Genomic DNA, 22,034 nt, shown 5'->3' with positions numbered 1-22,034 from the left:
ACTCTCCACTCTCTCTCGCTCACTCTAGGCTCCATTGTAGAGAAAATCACCTGTTTTATGCAGTAATCAACTACAACAAACAATACATCAATCTAACCAAACAACTGTAAGATAAGCTGTCCTTAAACTTTGCTAATTTCAGTTCAAGTCTTGTCCATTCGTTTCACCATGGCACATTCAATTCATTACACTTATCCTACAATACATTCAACCCCAACAACAACCCATCTGCTTGAAAACCTTCAAGGTAATTTGCTGTCTCAAGTACTAAATTCAGTTCGCATCTATATCAACTGCACATCACCCGAGATAATGGAAGTAGAAATTAGCTTTTGAATAGGAAGGGCTGACTTGCGGATCTGGACGCTGATCTTTCATAAAGAGTCGGAAGGCCTGGCTGGATGCGCGTTCTCGCCGGACTTGAGGGCTGCGTTGGGCCTGGAGGCGTGGTCTCTCCGGAGTGGATAGTCACGCTGGTCTGGAGTCGAAGGTAGCTACCACAGAAAGACTACTTCTGGGCGGCTACTTCTGGGTGGCAGATCTGTGGGCGGATCTGGCGAGGTGGCTTGCGCAACTGATCCGTCCACCGGGCAGCGCCGCGAGAGAGCAGCGCGGTTCCGAAGGGCAGAGCGGCGCCTGGGCTGACTGACGTGGGTAGAGCCGGTCCAGCCGGAGAGCAGCGTCGCGCGGTTCCGGAGGGCAGAGCGCCGGAGTGGATAGTAACGCTGGTAGTGGACGAATCTGGCGCTGGCAGCAGAGGCGCGGATCCGGGGAGGCACAGGCAGCGGCGCGGGCAGCAGGGCGGCGCGCGGCGGGCAGCGGCGCGGGGGCTCTGCGGAAACGGCGCCGTCGAGGCGCTGTGGAGATCCGACGAAGAAGGAAACGGCGCTCTCGCTCTCTCTCTCTCTACTTGTTTTATGCAGAGTAAAATACTTATTCCTATTCGAGTTCGAGTTTAAACTATGCATACAAATCACTCCCTCCGTCTCATTACAAATGTCTCATTACTTTTTGGGCACCGAGATTAAGAAATGTGTAGAAAGTAAATAAAGTGGGTTGATGGAAATTATTTAAATTATGTATAGAGAGAGCATATATTGTCAAAAAAAGAATGTGACATTTGTAATGGGACATCCCATTATGGAAAGTTGGATATTTGTAATTACGGGACGGAGGGAGTATATATTTTCAAAAACATATAAGTATTTTCATAATTTAATTTTATAGAATAATCACCATCTTAATTTATTTACTTTATATAAACTAATATACTGTGTATATTTTAAATTTTAATGCTTATCATTGATAGAATACGCTTACAAAAATTGATTTTCTTTACGTAATTAATATATATACTATGTTAATAGAATGACAAAATTTGATGTGAGTTCAAATTGTATCATTTTATTTAGATTTTCAGTTTGTAAAGTCTAATGAAAAATTGATATGTAATTTAAAATATGGTTAGAAGATTACAAAATATATTATTCAATTTGGATTTTTAATTTGTAAAGCTTTATGAAAAAAGATTTGGAATTCAATTTTGTTTCATAAAAATTGCAAAAATTATATACTTTGTTTAGGTTATGAACTAAGAAAGTGTCATAAAAATCAAGATGAGATTCAGATTGCATCATTTTATTTTATAAATATGATTTTATATAGATTTTACATTTGCTAAAATATCGTAAAGCTAAATGTTGCATTATAGAATTAATAAAACATAACTAACATAAAAGTTAATTGACCAAATTAAATTGATGGTGCAAATATATAAGGGATGAGATAATACACAAGTATTTATATAGCATTTAGTCAAGATGGAGTTTGATTAAAAATCAATGTGGGATAAAGAGATGTGACTTGTGAAGAAAATGAGAATGAAGGAGAATAGAGAATTTTCAAAATTACGAGATTCTAGATATGCCACATGGGCTAAATTCATTTTCCTATTATAAATACTTTGTTTAGGTTATGAACTAAGAAAGTGTCATAAAAATCAAGATGAGATTCATATTGCATCATTTTATTTTATAAATATGATTTTATATAGATTTTACATTTGCTAAAATATCGTAAAGCTAAATGTTGGATTATAGAATTAATAAAACATAACTAACATAAAAGTTAATTGACCAAATTAAATTGATGGTGCAAACATATATATAAGGGATGAGATAATACACAAGTATTTATATAGCATTTAGTCAAGATGGAGTTTGATTAAAAATCAATGTGGGATAAAGAGATGTGACTTGTGAAGAAAATGAGAATGAAGGAGAATAGAGAATTTTCAAAATGGCGAGATTCTAGATATGCCACATGGGCTAAATTCATTTTCCAATTATAAAGAAGATTGGTATTATCAATAATAGCCCCTCTTATTTATATAAAAGGTGGTTTTGAGCTAGGTTTAGCACACATACTAATGAAAATTGGAATATATATGCTCAAATTAGTCTTAATTATTGATAATTTATTCTTAAGGAAAGCCATATAAATGCCCAAACTCTTCGTCTTCTTCTGCAACTCCTTAGAGTAATCTTATATAATAGGAAAATGATTTTATTACATGTATTACTCTTAAATTTCATCATTTCAAAATCTCATAATTCTTCTTTATTTGCCATTATTCTCTATTTCATATTTTTTTGACTATAAATTATAATTATTAATGATATATTCTAATTAACATTAATTCTTATTAATCAATCAATTAATAAAGAAGTTGCAAAAATTATAAATCAATGAATATTTATATAAATTATTTATAAATATTTACATATAATTATATATATAATTGTGATGTGATGTTATTAAATGATTTGTGAATGTTAATTATAATAGAAATAGGAAATATTAAAATTTAGTAAATTCATGAAAATAAAAATGATAATTGTTAGACAAATAATCAATTATTATATTTATAAATTTAGTTGTGTTCGATTATTCAAATTTGGGCGGGTACGAGTATACATGCTCTAAACATGTTTAAATATTTATCGACATGCTTACATAAAATTTTCTCTATCTTTTTAGTCTTTCGTCATTTAAATTATTATTTATTTTGTAATACTTGAATGTGTAATGAGACAGATAATCATTATCATAATAATTTATAGTGAAATGATTAATCATAAACTATCATATTAATTTAAATTATAAATTATTAAATTAATTCAAATTATTAATAAAAAATTAATTATTATATTAATTAAGTTGTTATAATTTTATTTACTAAAGAGCTGACAATTGAAATTGTGATTTAATATAATTTTATACTTGATAATTTTATAATTTAAAACCGACCAATCCCTAAACCACAATTAAAACATAGATAGACAAAGAAAAACACAAAAGGATCTATAGCTTAATTGCATAGGAAGGAGTATTATTAATTTATTATTACGGATAAATACGCGTGGCCCTCCTTGATGAATATAAGCATATGATTCAAAGTTAATTTCTTGGATCGCACACGCCGCTTTCATTTTTATAAGATAAAATAGGTCTCTCGCACCACTTTTGTACTCAACATTTTTAATCGTAAATATTTGTTTCTCAATAACAATAGATTCAACTTATCTACTGGATGAGATTCAGTGTACCACAATCTTATGTGTGCTACTGTGTCCCATGTTTATATCTATTATTTTAAAAATATTTTTTATAAAAATAAAATTTATTATAATACTATGAATTATATTTAATTTTTATTTCAAAAATTTAAATTTTTTAAAAAGCATATACCATGACTTTGAATTTATCAACCTATTATTAGCTAATAAAAGTGAAATTAAATGATAAAAAATAATTTTATACCCTAGATTGATTGAATAAACCCTAGTTAATAATCACAAAATTAAACTAAAGCATAAAAAATTGAAATTGAAGAAAATATATATAAGAAATTAAACAAAATTGAAAGTGGGACACAAAGTGGGACATAAAGTGGGTACATTGAATCCCACCGCATGCCTTCCAAGAAAAAAAAATCTCTCACAGCATGGTACAAGTGCAAAATATTTTGATTTTTTTGAATCCAGTGCAAAATATTAATATCGTGCAAAATAGTAATGAAAATTTAGTAAACTGGATCTGCCAACAAATAATTGATTATAGAGGGTTACTGACGAGGAGTAAAATGTGCACTGTCCCAGCTTTAGAGATTCCAGCGCTGACCTTAAGTAACGAGGAAAGGTTGACCCAAGGGCTCTGCGAGAAAACCATAAAAAGGGACTTGTGGGAATGTGACTATAATAATCCCACGCTAGTATGAGTACAACGCTGCAGTAAGGGTTGGGCTGAAACCAAAGTGGCAGGGCTGAAAGGCAATGATGACTAGGTCAGCACTACAGGGAACGAAGAGCGCGAGGGCAGGGCCACCTTCAAGTATACTTAGGAATTCTTCTAATTTAGTCTAGGTCAGGGCTGCGACCCCTTAAATTTACCTTTATACCCTTTTGTGTCCCTCTATAAGTAAGACGCATCATCCCACTTTATAAACGACGTGATTTTGAATACAACAATATTCTTTCTCTCATTGATTATTCTCTAAATTCTCGCTTCATACGCAACATGTGAACTTTCTTAATCTATTCAAATAACCCACCGAAAACGAACTCATCAGTTACAACGATTCTATTCATTTACTCTCCAACTTTTACATATCTCATGTGATATATAAGATATATAGCCACTTCAAATCTTATATTTCTATTCCTTCAATCTCCATGATAGATTTAATTATAGCTTCAAATTATGAGAAGAGTCATAAAGGGGGAAATTGTAGATTGTGAAATTTGGTCGACGACGACGGAAGAAGCAACAAATGTTGAGTGGCGGTGTTGCGTCTCAACAGAGATGGCAACGCCAACGCCTTGATGGTTTCAAGAGGTAGATGACGGCATTCCTTTTGCTGGAAAGAGAAGAGAAGGCCGAGAGAGAGGGAAGCCAATATATGGGCAAAATTATTATCAAGTTAAAGAAGTGATTCACTTTCAAAGAGTTTTAATCACAAGTATATATGCAAAAATTCATTGTTGGAAAACCATATTAGGATTAGGAATCCCCATTATTGGAAAACGCTGAAAGTTCGGAGTTTTTTTATAATCTTTTCGTAACCAAATTTTGTATAATGAGATATTTTATAGAAAAAATTAAAAGTTCGAAGTTTTTCAAAAAAAAATGAAAATTCAAAATATTTTATAAAAAATGCTTCTCAACATAGAACACTATTAACCCTATTATTATTTGGGGGCTATAGCCATACTACAGGTATAGTGATAAATTTATAATTCTTTTTATTATTATTTTAATAGTAGAGTTATAGTGAATAAAATGCGATATGAATATTTAGTTATTTTGGGCCTGAAATGTCGGGCCAGTGGAGTCCAGTGTGAAGAGGAGTCCAAAAAGGAATAATGAAGAAGGCGGCGCGGAGTGAATGAGTCAGCTCACAAAAGATGATGTGGCACTCACACTACATGCCATCTATATTCCTTTCTTCTTCCTCCACTATCTTCTACTATCATTTAACTGTTTAATAAAATGAATGATGTTGATTTACATGCTCCTATCAAACTAAAACTGAAAATAGTAAAGCATAATAAAATAGCATTATCTGTAACAACTAATTAAACTCACATCTAACACATACTTTAGCAGATTCCTCACGCCTCTGTCGCCCACTTGTTTAGGAATAATAATGTATTCCATCTATTAGTTTTGATAACGAAATAAACCATCTTTATTCGAAGAAAACAACATGTAACATATATATATATATAGTAGAAAATGAAAATAATAATGGTAGTGCAACACGTATAATTAATAAAATAACATTAATAGAATTCCGGAAAAGAAAAGAGGTAGTATTTGGGAATTGGGAGTCGGTATCGATGGTGAGGGTGCGTTACGTGTCCCCTAAGCTTCTTTTTGACACCAAAGTCACCACGATTTTACACCACCCATTTTCAGCACTATTTACAAGTTGATAAAATAATAGCCTCTTTAAAGATCAACGTCCTCGTCAACATCGCCTACCTATCTAAATTAATTAACGCTATCTTAATTTCACGGATTTTTAATTTTACTCTACTTTTTCCCATAAATATTAAAACAAGCACTACCGCAAACATGTCCCCCCCCAAACAGTAAGTACTAGCTAGTGTACAAATAAGGAGAAGATATTGATGATGCATAACTAAGTTATAATTATAGTATATATGCATCTGTGGTATATATTTACAGAAACAGCAAACATAATTACATTTCAGCAGCTAACCTAATTGAGTGTAATATTTACAATCACAACTTGCATATGTATAAATTGGAGATACTATACGGCCGTATGTTTATGTGTGTGTATAGTTATAAATTAGAAGGGGGCGCGGTGGGGGACGCCTTTTCTGCGGCTGGAGTTGGAGTGGTTGTATAATGGCGGAGTGGTCGGCGACAGGCTGCTGTTTCCGCCGCCACCCTCATATTCATCATCCCCTGACCCACTGCTGCTCTCAGTAAACACATAATTAGGCCTCCTGCCTTTATAATCATACATGAATGCCACCTCCTTGTCGCCTCGCTTCATTCCATTCATCTGTAAATATTGTAATTAATCATCAATTTATATTTATATCTATTAAAAAAAACACACACAGAGAGATATACATATGTTAATTGATCATGAAGAAAGAAATTAGGTAGAGACCTTGCAGCCGAGAGAGCAGAATCTGAAAGAGTCGGGAAGGCCGCGATGGCAGATTTCACAAGTGAAGGTGATGCCTTTGCCGGGTCGGGGCTGCGGCCTTTCATTTAAGAAGACAATCTTGGCGCTGTTGATGACATATGTCTGAATGCAAGATATGTCGATGTACCTCTGAATCTCGCTCACCCTCACCACATTATGATACGAAGATCGCCGTATCTGCATATCTCAATTCAATTAATACTTATACCATCGAGCTCGACTATATATATATATATATAGATGGATTGAATTAATACCTGAACAAGGCGGTGATCCTTGTGGTGTTGGAGAGCACAGTAAGAGCACAAGGCATTGCCCATGCAGTCCAAGCAGAAGAGGTTGCACTCGCTCTTGTTGGAATCCACATGAATCGCGCAAGGCATGAAGTATTCGCCTCTCAGCATTGGTTTCAGCCACGCCGGCCCGAATTCCTCGCTCCGCATTCCCACTACCGAACTCACCTGCACCCAGCCAATCAATTATCCATTAAACCTCCCATCATTTTATTTTATCAATCCAACACACAATTACATACCATGCTTGGGTTTTTCAGGCTGGGCCGCTAATCTGTGAAACAAAACACAAACCCACATTAGTATTTCTGTGCAGAGATCAAAAATCAAACACCCGCCAACCATGATATATAATGATATACCTGCAAAAATATCCGAAATTGATTAAAGGCAGCAGCGACTGTGTGTGTGTGAGTTTATATGAGATGAGAGGGGATTGGGAAGAAGACGGCTAGTCTTAGACGGTGGGAGATGGGGGGCGGAAACACTAGAAGGAAAACGACTGCAGCACCACCAATTGCAATTTTAATTCATTTACGAGGCGGTCCACCTTAATTATTTACGATAAATATTCCCATAATTCAATATTTGGATAAATGGAAATATTTATGTAGGGAAGGAAACGTGCCAAACGGGATTTTAATTTACATGGCGAAGATATATTCCACGCGCATACACAAATATATGCCAAAATTCGCAGCTCTGGTCCTGGATTCGGCTCTATTTATCATACTTTTTTTATTTTATTATTATAAAATAAATTTTATTTTTTCTGGTTTCTGACTATATAAAAAAGATAAATTGTTGTCTGCGTCAGCCCTCACGCCGGCGGATCTCAGCCGTCGCTTTGGAATGAGCTTGATGATCTAGATTCTTCAACCTTTCTACGTGGTGGAATCCTCACACCATGCACCCCTTGACTATCAATATATTATTTATTTAATTAAATGATAGGAGTAGATGATAAAATAGTAAGAAGTTGCGTGCGCAAATTACTTTATAGAGAACTGATTGTGTGTACGTGCAGTGCTGAGGAGCGACCATAGACCCATGCAGGTATAACTAGTCCACCACTAATTATTTATGCAAAATTAATTACTATTTTCTTCTCGATCTGTTTTTTCTATTCTCATTTCATCTAATTATACCTAAATCCAATAAAACTTGTTGTTTTCGTTCGCTTCCTTGAAAAAGAACGAACAATTAAAAACTTGTTTATTTATAATTTAAGAATATATATTTCGCATTCTCTTGAATTAAACTAACTAGCATTTGCACCCCGTGCAATGCACGGGAAATAATTTTATATTTTTATAATTTATATTAATTAATACCAACTTAAGTATTATATTTATAAATATAAATATAAAATAATTTTAACTGAATATATTTGATTTTAATATTGAAAAAAATAAAATAAATAAGAATTCATAATAATGAAAATTGATATTACGAAAAGACATAAAAATAAAAATAAATTAAAAAATAGATTCATTCAAAAAAATTACAGAGAATTTTGTTTATTTTAATATTTAAATGAATATAACTTTTACATTTTAAATCAAATATTTATATAAAATTTATCAAATTAAAGCTCTTATCGTGAATTTTATTTTGATATGCATATTAAATATTTTATAATTAGCCGAGTTTCACAATTTTAGAAAGAGATAAAAGAAATAAGAAGATCAAAAAAAGAAAATATAAAGAAAAAATATAGTTTACAAATAAACCTTCAATTTTATTATAACTACAAACTTGTCACTTAATTTTGAAATCAATTTGAAATTGATTTCAAATTGAAATTTTGACTTTTTAATATAGTATAGATTTACACGTATAATTGACATATAAAATTATTTAAATTATATTAATTATGTAATACTTTTACTAAGGTAATAGAAAAATAGAAAACCTAGGGAATAAAATATGGTAAACCCATTACCATCCAAAATTTATGCCTTAGTCATTTCGTACGAATAATCAAAATTTTATTTTATTGAGAAAATAAATCAATAATTACTAACATTCCATTAAAAACTACAAATTAACAAAATAAGTTTAAAATAAAAAAAAATATAGGAATAATTTCGATTTCAAATTATTAAGCATTTATTCAACATCTTATTTGTAATAGGTCCATAATTCTAGCTCAACCAATTCATCATTTGATAAATTTGCATTTATTAACTATATTGGACAATTTCGTTCATTAACAAATAAGATATTGCATATATATACATATCGAATTTGCTAATAAATACTATTTCAAAAATTGAACGTGAAGTTAGAAGCAGTTTTTTTTTGGTAACACGTTTTTCTCCATATTTTTTTTATCTAATTTGTAACCTTGAATTCTCTTTAATTTACAAAATTGCCACTCAAATCAATTTGAAATCAATTTCTAATTGAAAACTGCTGTTTTAATATAGTATAGATTTTAGTGCATTAATTAATATTTGTTTCCTCCGATAACGTCAAAGAGAAATATACATGGTTTATGAAACACATTGATTATATTTATTAATTAAGAAGAAACAAACTCAATATAGATTCACCATGAAACCCAAAAGCGTGCATAGATAACGGCGATTTACAAGCGCTCTTTCGTTTCCCTTCAACTACATTAACAATTTCCCTCAAAATAAAAACTACATTGAATAACATTTAGAATTATACGCTACTAATACTATATATATATATGATGGAGTATATATATTTAGGAATAATTGTTTGATTTCATCAATCTAAATTCAACCGTTTTAGTAGCATTCATCAATTTTATAACAATGAGTAATTAACTAATTTCAAAAAAAAAAAAAAACTAATTTCTAAAATATGGTTTTTAAATAATTCTATGTAAAGAACTTACTATTTGAGTTAAGCAGTATATTAGAGCACTCCCAGCAGAAATCCCAAAATTATGCTCCTATATTCATTTCTAAAGCTTCCCTATTTAATTTTAGAATCTCAATTTTATAAATGCATACACCAGATCTCCTATTTTCTATATAAAAATAATAATTATGTGTGGGCTCTACTAATTATAAGCTTAAAATAAATTTAGGGTCAGTGTAAATTTAAGATTGAATTTAGGTAGGTGTAAAATTTTTTGTGGGCCCCATCCAATTTAGGGGATCTGCTGGATGCATTTTTTTATCTCATTTTCAATTGGTTTAGCCTAAATTTAGAATTAGTGATGCATTTAGGTGATCTGCTGGGAGTGCTCTTAGATGTCGTAATACTAATGCAATACAATTGAGTTAGGGCCTATTATGGAGGGGACCAATAGCCCAAATCATTAAATCAAATTGATGGCCCAAATATTGTTTAATTTGGGTTTCAAAACCTTAATAGATACCGACTACGTTGTACGGTGTATCATGGGTGTTGTCGAATGGGCTTGTCGGCAACCGGAAGGATTCGACCGACTGTTTCTTAATTTGCTGTGAGTTGCTTTATGTGAGTGTGTGCCAAACGAAAGGGACAAAATTTGGCAACCGACCGACATCAATTCCCACTCTTAATTTGATCTTTTTATTATTAGTATTATCATTATTTATGTGCCTTGAAAAAAAATATTACTACTATTATTTATGTATGTCGGTTGATCCTAATTCGCCGATGAAAATATATATTTGTTCTACCAATACTTTCTGTGTTACATGGTATCTGCATTGCTTACTTAAGAATTGTAACGTATACTATCGAAATGAGATTAACATAAATGTAAGTTATATATCGAAGTTAAAAGAGTACACACGTCCAGAGACGGATCCATTAGCTCCCAGTACGGGGGCACGCCACAACATTTTCTATATATATATTAATTATATATGTATATTTATATAAATTTTATTACATCTTATTATTGCCAATCTTAAAATTCTGTAATTATAATATATATTTTCATTAATTATAATAAATTTTTTTATAAAACTTTGTAATCTTAGAATTTTGTGATTATAAAATTTTTAATGTCTTTATTATTTTTGTATAAATTTTTATTAATTATATTTTATAAATTTTAATATATTAATTATGAATTCTGTAATTATAAATTATATTATATTTTATATAATAAATTTTTATTGTTGTAGGTTTCAATTATAATAGACTTGAATTATTATGTAGTATTTTTTTTTTCAAAGAATGTAATTTTTTTTAACAAATTTTATATATATAGTTATTTTGTGCCCCCATGACAAAAAAATTCTGGATCCGTCCCTGTACACGTCCATATGTAAAGTTGCCTTGTTGTTGAATCGAATTTGCAAATGGGATCAATATAAATTGCAAAAAAATCGAATAAAATAAATAAACATTTATTTATTTTTGTTTGAGTAATTATGTCGTGCATTCCGAATATATACATCAAAATCAACATTTGTTTTCTTGGGGGAGCGTATGTGGTACCATATTTTACCTATTGTATATATACACATATATATATGTACGTAGTATATTGCTGGTGTAGACAATTAAATTGTCGTCGAAATAAATCGTGCCACGTGTAAATTCATGAATTAAATATTCAATTATATTTTCTATTTTATTAAATGGGATTTTATTCCTAAATTAAATAGATATATAATTAATATTTAACATAAATGAATTAATGGGCTTATGGACACCTAAGGCCCTAAAGCCCATACATGGAAGCCCAAAGCCCATAAAGCCCATGAAGCCCATCTCTAAAATCTATAAATAGAGGTGTTGGGAGCTCATAAATGACGACGTGAAGGAGTGGAAGATCGAAGAGCACAAAGAATTCTCTCTAGTATTACAAGTTGAAAGAGGCGAAGAATTGGAAAGTTCAAGTATTCTTCCAAGTATTCAAGTATCTTGAAGAATTCTATCTAGCGTTCAAGTCTTCTTCGAATCTTCAAGTATTTGAGCATTCAAATCTTCAAGTATCCTTCGAATCTTCAAGTATTTGAGCGTTCAAATCTTCAAGTGTCTTCAAGAATTCTATCAAGTCTTCAAGTATTCTTCAAGTATCTTCAAGTGATCAAACCTTCAAATCTTCAAAGTGATCAAGGCGTTCTTACAAATTCCAAGAACGATCTTCCTCAAATCAAATCAACCAAGTCCCAAAGCTTCAAGGCGTTCTTACAAAATTCTAAGGACGTTCTTCTCAAATCAAATCAAGTTCAACGTTCAATCCAAAATCACGACTTAAGTCCCTTGGATTGGCGTCATCAAATCAAGTATTTCAAGAACCTTCGAGCTTGTTCAAGAATCAAATGGAAGAGAAGAATCAGAGGATTAACTAGAGATTGCAACCCGCATAAATCTATCTCCAAATTCTATCAAATTATCTTTGTAACGCGTTTTGTATTTTATCAAATTGAAATACAAAAATTTGTGTTTACAAATTTTGGCACGCCCGGTGGGACCTCTCTACCTCTCATCTCTACTCTTCACCAAAAATCTTGAACAATGTCAATTCAACCAAATACAACTGCTCCAACTTCATCTAAAGGTTCTTCGGAAGGCATCGGAATGATCACGCGAAGCAAAACAAAATTGATGCAAGAGGTGTCCAAGTCGACCTCCCGTCTTCCATCTATCCATGAAGAAGATGACAACTTTGAGAGAAGCTTCACATTCCCCACTGAAAATTATCAACTCCATGCAAGTGTCATGATGACAAACACTTCCACCATGGAGGAACAACTCTTGAACTTGACAAAGATGGTTGAATCTCTAACCAAGCACATCCAAGAGCAAGATACCCAGATTGCAAAGCTTAAAGGAGAAAAAGGAGATTCAAGCCACGCCAACAACGATAGGGAAGGCGAAGAAAGCGAAGAAGATGGAGAGAATAACGATGAAGAAATCTCCAAAGACAAATCAAAGAGTGATGGAAAAAGGCCTTCAGGAAAAGACATTCTCTTCTCGTCTGGTGGCCTCATTCCCATTGACCAACTCAAAGAGTTCATCGAAGCAACAATGAAGAATAACTCCGATGGAAGCTCCAAGTCATCGTTAACTTACTCCAAGCCATATACTCGGCGAATTGACAGTATGAGGATGCCTCTTGGCTATCAACCACCAAAATTTCAACAGTTTGATGGCAAAGGAAATCCAAGACAACATGTGGCTCATTTCATTGAAACATGCAACAACGCTGGTACTTATGGAGATCATTTGGTCAAACAGTTTGTTCGCTCATTGAAAGGTAATGCCTTTGATTGGTACACCGACTTAGAATCAAACTCAATTGATAGTTGGGAACAACTGGAGCATGAGTTCCTCAACCGCTTCTATAGCACTAGAAGAACTGTCAGCATGGTGGAGCTCACAAGTTCACGTCAATTCAAAGAAGAGCCAGTCATTGACTACATCAACCGATGGAGAAACCTTTGTCTCAACTGCAAGGATCGATTGTCTGAATCATCTGCCATCGAAATGTGTATTCAAGGGATGCATTGGGGCTTGCAATATATTCTGCGAGGAATCCAGCCAAGAACATTCGAGGAACTAGCCACTAGAGCTCATGATATGGAGTTGAGCATGATGGCAAGAGGGATCGAAGGACCACCAATCCAGGAGTCTAGCAAATTCAAGCCAGAATTCAAGAAAGGAGGAAAACCATATGACAAAGCACCAAAGAAGGAATCTATGGCAGTGAAAGCAACTTCTGTGAAATTTCTAAAGAAAGAAGTTAATCAGGAAGACAACCAGAATGCTCCACGAGACAATCAGAACTCTTCCCGAGACATGGGGCAAAGAAGACTTACCTTGAAAGAAATGCAACAAAAGCAATACCCTTTCTTAGACTCTGATGTTTCAGGAATTTTTGATGACCTGCTCAAAGAAAAGCTTATCGAGTTGCCAGAAATGAAGCGACCAAATGAAGCAGGGAGGACAGACGATCCAAATTATTGCAAATACCATCGTCTGGTTGGGCACCCCATACATGATTGCTTCATCTTCAAAGACAGGGTCATGCTGTTAGCTCGAGAAGGGAAAATATCTCTTGAAGAAGACGCTAATACTGTAAATATGGTCTCCACCGACTTGAATGACATAATAGAAGGTATTGGAACCCTGTATGATACATCCAACCAAATAGATGAAGAACCTGAAATAAACATGGAAGAAGGCGATGATGCATTGGCAATCACATTCTCCAATGAAGACTTGCAACTTGGATTCGAACCTCATAACAGGCCATTGTTCGTGAGTTGTTATACACAGGAGCAAAAGGTCAATCGAATTCTCATCGATGGAGGCTCGACAGTCAATATCTTGCCACTAAGGACTTTGAAGCAATTGGGAATCCAAGCAGAAGAGCTGTCAAACAGTCGATTGATGATTCAAGGTTTCAACCATGAAGGGCAAAGAGCTCTTGGAACTATAAGGCTGCGATTGCAGATGCAGGACATGGAGTCCACAGCGTTGCTTCATGTTATCGATGCCAAGACGTCCTATAATATGCTTCTGGGTCGACCATGGCTTCATGAAAATGGTGTTGTTCCTTCTACATTGCACCAATGCTTCAAGTACTATCAAAATGGTGCCATAAGAAAAGTGGTTGGTGATCAAAAGCCGTTTACGGAAGCAGAATCACATTTTGCTGATGCTAAGTTCTATTTGGAAAGAACCAAAGTCTCAATGGTGAAAGATGATACATCACATGACGAGTTGAGATCTTGCCAGGAGAAAAAGAAGGAAGAATCTTTTCTAAAGATGGAAGGATTCACCATGCCTTTAACGAAGATTGATGCCAAGAAGCCAATTCTCCAACCATTTGAAGGGTTTGTCCGACCAAAGCAAAGTGGCGTCACAGATCATGAAGATATCTCAAACAAAGAACTCTCAAAGCACTTTGGTCCGAAGGCATATAAACTCCTCGTGAATGCTGGATACAATCCTCAAGAAAGCTCTATGTCAAAGTCTCATTTGGAAAAGACTGATAACGCGGGCCAAAACTCCAAAGCAGGTTTGGGATATACAGCGCAGAGTCCCGTTCGTATCGCCATCAAAAGAGCTGCCACTAACTATGTTAGCACCCAACAAACCCTGGAATCGTCAAACATTCAAAGGGTTCCTGTTTTCAGAATGATGGGTAGAAGAGAAGCTCAACGAGTATCTGTCTTTAAAAGACTTGGCAAAGGCAAATCATGGAAACGAAGCAAGACAAAATGGAGTGATGAACTACACATAACAGAGAAATGGAGAAGTTTGATCCCTCCTCGAATGAAAAGATACACTACTTTGCTTATGCCATGTGGGAAAGAAATGAAAGCTCAAATAAAGACCACCATCTTCACACGAGATGCCATAGATGAAGAAGATAGAGAGAGTATGGCTTCCTCTTACTACACTACTAATAGTGCTAGTAATCCAGTTCCTCATACTACTCAAAGTCAAGTGCGCCGTGAAATTGCAAGTCTCGTTAGAAGTGGCGTTATCACAACAGACGTCGCAGAAAATATAGCCTTCATACGCCAGAGAAATGAAAGCATAAAGAAGTGTGTTGATTGCAAAGATCATCGCCGAAAAGATGAAGACGTTGTCATAGCAAACCATATCACCTCCTGCGAGAAAATGGTCGTTGGAGAAGAGAATTCGCACTTGAGCCCCAAAGAACTGGAAACTCCGGATGAAGAGAGATTAGAAGTCCAGCAAAAATTGGAATACTATCAAGCTCTTCCTTCAAGATCCTTCAACAAAGCAGTGCGAGCGCCCCCTTTTCAAATTGGAGACATGGCCCTCGCTGCAAGGAGGCCAATTGTTATCACTCTCAAAGGAAAGTTCTTGAAGTACTACTATCCTTGAAGGGTGGTAGAAGTTGAAGCATGTACATATGTATATAGTTCCAAAAAAAAAAAATAGAAAAGCCAAAAAAAATGGAAAGCATAAAAAGCCAAAAAAAAAAAAATAGAAAAGCAGAAAAGCCAAAAAATGAGTCAGATGAAGAAAAGCAACAAAATGGAGTGTATGAAGACAGCTCCTTGACGCACGAGCCTAAACTGCATGTTACTCCTGGCCCGCATGAGTATAAACTGTGCACGGCACCCAATCTCAAACACTTGTTGATCCTATGAACTACGTTTTGACTTGATCCCTTTCAAAAGGGTACGTAGGCAGCTTAGATAATTTCTAGGTTCAGTCATGAATTGTGTTTGATTATTTTCAATTTATATCATCAAAGTTATGATTTAAGTTGATTATGTGAAGCCGAATATGTCTCAAATTGGGAAGAAAATCAAGCCATCAAAAGAAGCACAAGCATTTGGAGAAGATGTCAAAATATCCATCACAAACCAAATAAAAAGCATCAAGAGAGAAATGATAGAAACTGCGGTTTGCACCAATACTAAGTAAATAGGTTTTGATCCTCCAAAGTTCTCTGAGCAGAGATCAAAAGTGACTCTGAAGTCTTCAAAATTCCGCAGCATTTCCTCATCAACATATGCAACTTTATGTTTGTCAAACTCTCTTTTGAATTCTGGGATTGCACCTCGGACAATATGAAAGGAGGCACTATCTTGCTTGAAGGACAACGTCATCTCTGTCTTCCACCTCTCTATCATAGCAAGCTCTTCTTTGATCAAAGCAATTCGGACGATGGCTTCATTCTCCTTGGCTTAAGCATCAAGAAGAAAATACTCAATCTTCTCGAGCTGTTGTGCAGAATTCTCCCAACTTCGTGAGATGCCAAACATAACAACAACCTCACTCAAACCAGATTCAAACAATCCCAGGCCTGAGCGCACCCAAGACCTGTCAAAGAATTGAGTCATGTGGCATTGAGGTCGGCTATGCATAGACAACTTCACTTCTCTCCAAGCTAAAGTTGAATTCGTTCGTGGAGTTGAAACACATGTTCGCCAAACATAATAGAACACCATTGAGTCATCTAGCCTGCTCGAATGCGCGCAAAGAGAAAATATAACCAGCAATCTTCAAAGGTTGGACTCACAATGGCCCAGATCCGAGCGCACCCGAAATCTGATTAAAAGCCAATTGAGCCACCTGAAGTGCAAAGTAAACATCACTCAAATAAAGTCTTAGATAGGCTGCTGTCAGATTTTTGGATGAACTCTCTGAGGATGGTCTTTAGTCGGGCTGATGAAGATGTCAAGACTGAAAGAAAGAAGACAATAGATTTCGAACTTTGCAAATACTCAAAGCATCTCGTTTGGGGCAAAATCTGCCATGAAGTTGGTTAATGAGACCACGCCCATCTTGAATATAGCGATGGAATAAAGCATCAGTCTTTTGAAGATCACCATCATTAAGTTCTTGCGGCCACTAACTGCAAGAAAAAGAAGAACAGAATTTAGATTTAGAAATTTATTTGCATCAAAATAAAATGTGAATTCAAGAAATTGAATGACAAAATAAGACATGGCAAAAAAAAAAAAAAAAAAATACAGAGAGAAAAACGAAGAAGAAGTTAGCATTGGATCATGATTTTCAAAGTTGGTCAATTTTGCAGCTGGTTCGTGGGCTTAAGAGAGGATTAAGAATATCATGGGTCTGATTGTTTTGGGCCTTCATTAATTGGAAATGGGCTGAGATGGGAAAGAATCCAATTATCTCCCTAGAAATGGATCTAATACCCAATCTCTCAATGCTCGTCTCCTCCCTCTCGGTGGACATACAGAAAGCATAGATGTAAATACCGCTGCCGCCGTTGTTTCAAAATTGGTGAGAACCGCCATAGACGAGGCCGCCTTCTCCCTCCGGTCATGGTCATCTGTTCCATCCCTCTTTTTAAAAATCCTGTTGTTGCTGCCGCATTCAAGATCAGCGAGGTCGGCACTTAGGATCATCGCCGCTGAATCATGGAACCCATTCGCCAGTGTTGGTGCTCTGAAATTGGTGAAGCTGATGTTTCGAATCTCCATGAATAGATGGCCATCGCCTTCTCTTCCTCTCGCACATAGATAAAAATTGTGTCCAAATTTGAAGCAGAGCTTGACAAAGTTGGTTGTGGCTGCACTCGAAGCCGCCGTGGCTCGTGAAGACCCGTTCTATCTAAAAGCCTTTCCGATGACAAGCGCTCATCCCTTCTCACAAATACTACCGTCAGCTGCCGGAATTTCTGCTTCAATGCGAAATGTAGCTCGACGAAATCAGCTGCCTCTGAATTAAAGGCGTTGCTCCTTTAGACAATAATGTCACCACGACCAAGCCCGACCTCAACAAACTCCAATCCCTTCGCCAACAAGGAGCTACTCCCGCCGCCGCTTCTCTCCACGCTCGACGTGATTAAAGCAGGCCCAAACCCACTCCTGATCTGTTCTCTCCTCACCGTGCTTCCATCTTGATACAAGAATATTTCTACTCCAAATGATGTAAGCAACAAGACGACTTGAGGAGAAATTGAATGGCAAGAGCAATAAGTGGGTGATGAAAATCCATAGAAACACCAAATCGACAACGTCTGAAATATTTGGCTGTTGCTGAAGATTCATATTTCGAGCTAAACCATCAAACTTCGGAGAGCTGATATCTTTGAGCAAACTAATCTTGAGTGGTTAAGAAGTTGATCGCTACTGGCTACGGACTTTGCTTCAAACGTCTGGAAATTCTTCCAGTTAGCATTCATAGACATGTCAGGAAGCATCTGGAACATACCGGAGCTCTACGCCATGGATGAAAAGTTGAGCACTGATTGCAGAAGAATTTGAACTAAAAGAGAAAGCATGTGCCTGAGTAATCAGCTCTGCTCGTCTCTACTCTACCCTTGAACCCTGTCGAGAAAGATGAAATCAGCTAAAACGAAGAAAAAAGGCATAAGTTTAATTGTCCAACCATCTGCTACCTTAGTTGGTGTTGCCTAATTTGAAGATTAAAAAAAAAAAAAAAAAGAGGATAAACAAATTGGAAATAAGCCTTCAGATTAAAACGCCACAAGATTTTCCATCTGCCATTTCTCACAAAACAGCTCAAAACTTTATAAATTGAGTTGAGAAACCATCGTTACCTCGATTAAATGCGAACTGCTGCTGCTGCTCCGAAGACCGTCTTCCGTGAAACGCCCCACTGAAATCTTGGGATCCGCCGTCGTCGGCTTGTATCACCACCGCCACGTGCCTTTAAGCTCACTCCCGATACACTCCATCCTTCCACGCTCCAAACCGGTTATGGCTGCTGCTGCGTCCGCTAAGAGGATGCCGACGAGTGATGCAAAACCGAAGCCTGAAGTCATCCACGAATCGCCTCCATCCCTCTAAAACACCGCCGTCATTGACCGCCTTTGCCGACAACAAAAGCTTCAGTAGCTGGTACCCTCGCCATCTGAACCGCCGCGAGGCAACTCAGCAGATCAGCCGACTAAAAGCCACGCCGCCACCAAGGCTCACTGTCGGTGCTGGAGCATTCATGACGCCGCACCGTCGACTCGAGCTAGGCGGACCGCCGCCGAGGAGAGGATCTCATCTGTCAAAAACCAAGCCGATGCCTAAAGCTGTCACAAGGAAGCTGAAAACGGCCGTCAAGGATAAGCCTGCTACCTTCAGATGCTGCTACCTTCAAAGATAAAACCGAGGCAAATTCAGATGCACAGCTAGAAGCAGAGGAATACCCCAAATGGTTGGGTATTGCTCTCAGAGAATGCATAAGGAAGATACAGAGCTTGAAGGAAGAACAAAAAATAAAATCGCAGAAATTTGCAAAACTGAAATTAAGCTCAGAGTTTGGCACGATGAAGAAATACTTAGCTGAATTGCAAAGTATTCTTAAAGCATTAAAGAAAATCATTTGTTCAAAGCTATTGATTATGATGCCATAAATACTCCAGAAAGGTCTAAGATCCTAAATCCTAAGATCCCAAATCCAGCTGACAAACAAGAAGTCACCAAAGGCATGCATCTTCAGATAATGAACAAATATGAGCATGATAGTGTTGATTAACAGCAGCTATCCTATTTGACACCATCAAAGTTCAAGTAAGGGTAACAAAAAATCATGTCCTATTAAAGGAAACATGCGACTCAAATGGGCAAGGAAAAGATAAAATGTAGGCATACCAAGCAGTTAAAGGAAACACACCACGAGTATCCAAAGACAAAAGCTCAAGATGATAATAGAAATGGTATAAAGAAGCTTACCCAGATGAAGCACGATCTCTTCGTTGCTGAAGCTACTGAACTCCTTGCCGCACCCTCGCGCTAAGTGGCTCCTGAAATCCTGGCAAGAAGCCATCTCCATCCCCTCTGTCGCCGCCCAAATTCAGCCGCCTCAGCAAACCCTAGGCCCCAAATCGCCTACACTCCTCTCCCTCGATTTCTGGCGGTGACAGCGGCTCCTCGCCGCCGTCGTGCCCTAATCTCAAATTCCCAGCAACGACAGCCTCCTTGGCGCTCTCCAGCCTGGACCACCCCAAGTTCAAGGCCACTGACTCCTCAATCTCCGGCGAACGGCAGTGAGAAGCTCCCTGCTCTCCTCCTTCCACCGCCAAATCAACGCCCTCCTCTCCATCGCCCTTGACTACCAAAGCTCGATCTCTCTTTTCCACTGACACCACTATTTTTATGCATCTAGAAATCTCTATGCTTTCTGCCTCTTTTTGGCCTTTTCCGCGTCTTAATTTGAAGTGGGGTTCTGCGGAAATACTCAAGGAAAATGGCTGGCGGGGAAGGAGAAGGGACCAGCTTGGAGTTCACTCCGACGTGGGTGGTCGCCGCCGTGTGCACGGTTATCGTCGCCATTTCTCTCGCCGTTGAATGCTTCATTCACTACACTGGAAAGTATTTGAAGAAAAAGAAACAAAAGCCACTCTATGAAGCTGTACAGAAAGTTAAAGAAGAACTGTGCTGCAAAGGTATCTTCTCATGATATACCGTTGCTCGCCGAAGAGAAGCAGCAGTGGTCACAGCCATCTGGAGATGCCGAGGAGCCTAAAATCACCAAGAAACAGAGATTGATTTTCGACTGCTGCTACTCACTGCCAAATACCCAGAGCATTAAATAAACTACAAGTATTCCTCTTGCTCAAAGAGTAATGCCTTACAGCGAGGTACAGCTGTAGATAAAGTAAAGATAATGCAAGTCCTGCTGATACAGCTGTAGATAAAGCCAACAGCTAGACAAAGTTAATTGGGAATATTTTGTTGTGGTTTTAAAAGAGATAGCAAAATCGCATGGGCCAAACAATTAAGTTGATTTGGTCGAGCAGTTAAGCGAGAATTGGGCTTGTGGTTGATATCTTCAAATTAAACCTTTGATGCCTTTGGTTAAGCAAATGACTTGGGTTGGAGTTGCAGCTAATATTTTCATTCGCTTCAACATATAGAAAATAGCCCCAAATGATTGACCACAAATAGGTTAATAATTATGGATGCTAAAGCAAAGTTAAAAAAAAAAAAAAAAGAGCAAATTCAAAATCCAAATTGAAGCACTCCTAAATACGAGTATAAACTATTTATAAATCCAAAGAAATTCAAGAACTCCTAAATACGAGTATAAACTATTTATAAATCCAAAGAAATTCAAGAACTCCTAAATACGAGTATAAACTATTTAAAATTTCAAAATCAAATGAAGAACTCCTAAATACGAGTATAAACTATTTATAAATCCAAAGAAATTCAAGAACTCCTAAATACGAGTATAAACTATTTAAAATTCCAAAATCAAATGAAGAACTCCTAAATACGAGTATAAACTATTTATAAATTCAAGAAATTCAAGAACTCCTAAATACGAGTATAAACTATTTAAAATTTCAAAATCAAATGAAGAACTCCTAAATACGAGTATAAACTATTTACAAAATTCAAATCAAGAACTCCTCGATAAGAGTTTAAACTATCAAAATAAATTTCGAGACTCGTCTATTACCAAAGACATTTCGTCCATAAACAAGTCTCGATGGGGCAATTTGTAGACAATTAAATTGTCGTCGAAATAAATCGTGCCACGTGTAAATTCATGAATTAAATATTCAATTATATTTTCTATTTTATTAAATGGGATTTTATTCCTAAATTAAATAGATATATAATTAATATTTAACATAAATGAAT

General features: G+C 36.0%; 1 protein-coding gene and 1 long non-coding RNA gene across 3 annotated transcripts; both read right to left on the bottom strand.

The window, feature by feature from the left end:
* Nucleotides 1-6,191: 6,191 nt before the first annotated feature.
* On the bottom strand, nucleotides 6,192-7,737 carry LOC131011042 (protein RGF1 INDUCIBLE TRANSCRIPTION FACTOR 1). The gene is made up of 5 exons (XM_057938788.1): nucleotides 7,404-7,737; nucleotides 7,284-7,315; nucleotides 7,006-7,209; nucleotides 6,710-6,925; nucleotides 6,192-6,598 (listed from the first exon to the last, which is right to left on the bottom strand). The coding sequence occupies exons 2-5, from the start codon at nucleotides 7,284-7,286 to the stop codon at nucleotides 6,380-6,382; spliced, it is 642 nt and encodes a 213-aa protein (XP_057794771.1). The 5' UTR covers nucleotides 7,287-7,315; nucleotides 7,404-7,737; the 3' UTR covers nucleotides 6,192-6,379.
* An 8,550-nt stretch (nucleotides 7,738-16,287) lies between these two features.
* Nucleotides 16,288-21,378, bottom strand: LOC131011043 (uncharacterized). Of its 2 annotated transcripts, XR_009096723.1 has the most exons (4): nucleotides 20,118-21,378; nucleotides 18,992-19,520; nucleotides 17,685-18,758; nucleotides 16,288-17,314 (listed from the first exon to the last, which is right to left on the bottom strand). It is a non-coding gene; the product is annotated as an uncharacterized LOC131011043 (long non-coding RNA). The 2 variants fall into 2 exon arrangements; XR_009096722.1 differs by having other exon boundaries at nucleotides 16,288-18,758; nucleotides 20,118-21,375.
* Nucleotides 21,379-22,034: the final 656 nt, after the last annotated feature.

The sequence above is a fragment of the Salvia miltiorrhiza genome, chromosome 2 (genome assembly GCF_028751815.1).
Source record: "Salvia miltiorrhiza cultivar Shanhuang (shh) chromosome 2, IMPLAD_Smil_shh, whole genome shotgun sequence".
Classification (NCBI taxonomy): Eukaryota; Viridiplantae; Streptophyta; class Magnoliopsida; order Lamiales; family Lamiaceae; genus Salvia; species Salvia miltiorrhiza.
The sequence above is the reverse complement of the archived record's forward strand: the minus strand, read 5'-3'. Positions and strand labels throughout refer to the sequence as shown.

Coding starts and splice junctions, on each gene's coding strand:
- LOC131011042 (XM_057938788.1), bottom strand. Junction 6,926..7,005: donor AGGATCACCGCCTTGTTCAG/GTATTAATTCAA, acceptor TGAGATATGCAG/ATACGGCGATCTTCGTATCA. Junction 6,599..6,709: donor TCTGCTCTCTCGGCTGCAAG/GTCTCTACCTAA, acceptor CAATATTTACAG/ATGAATGGAATGAAGCGAGG.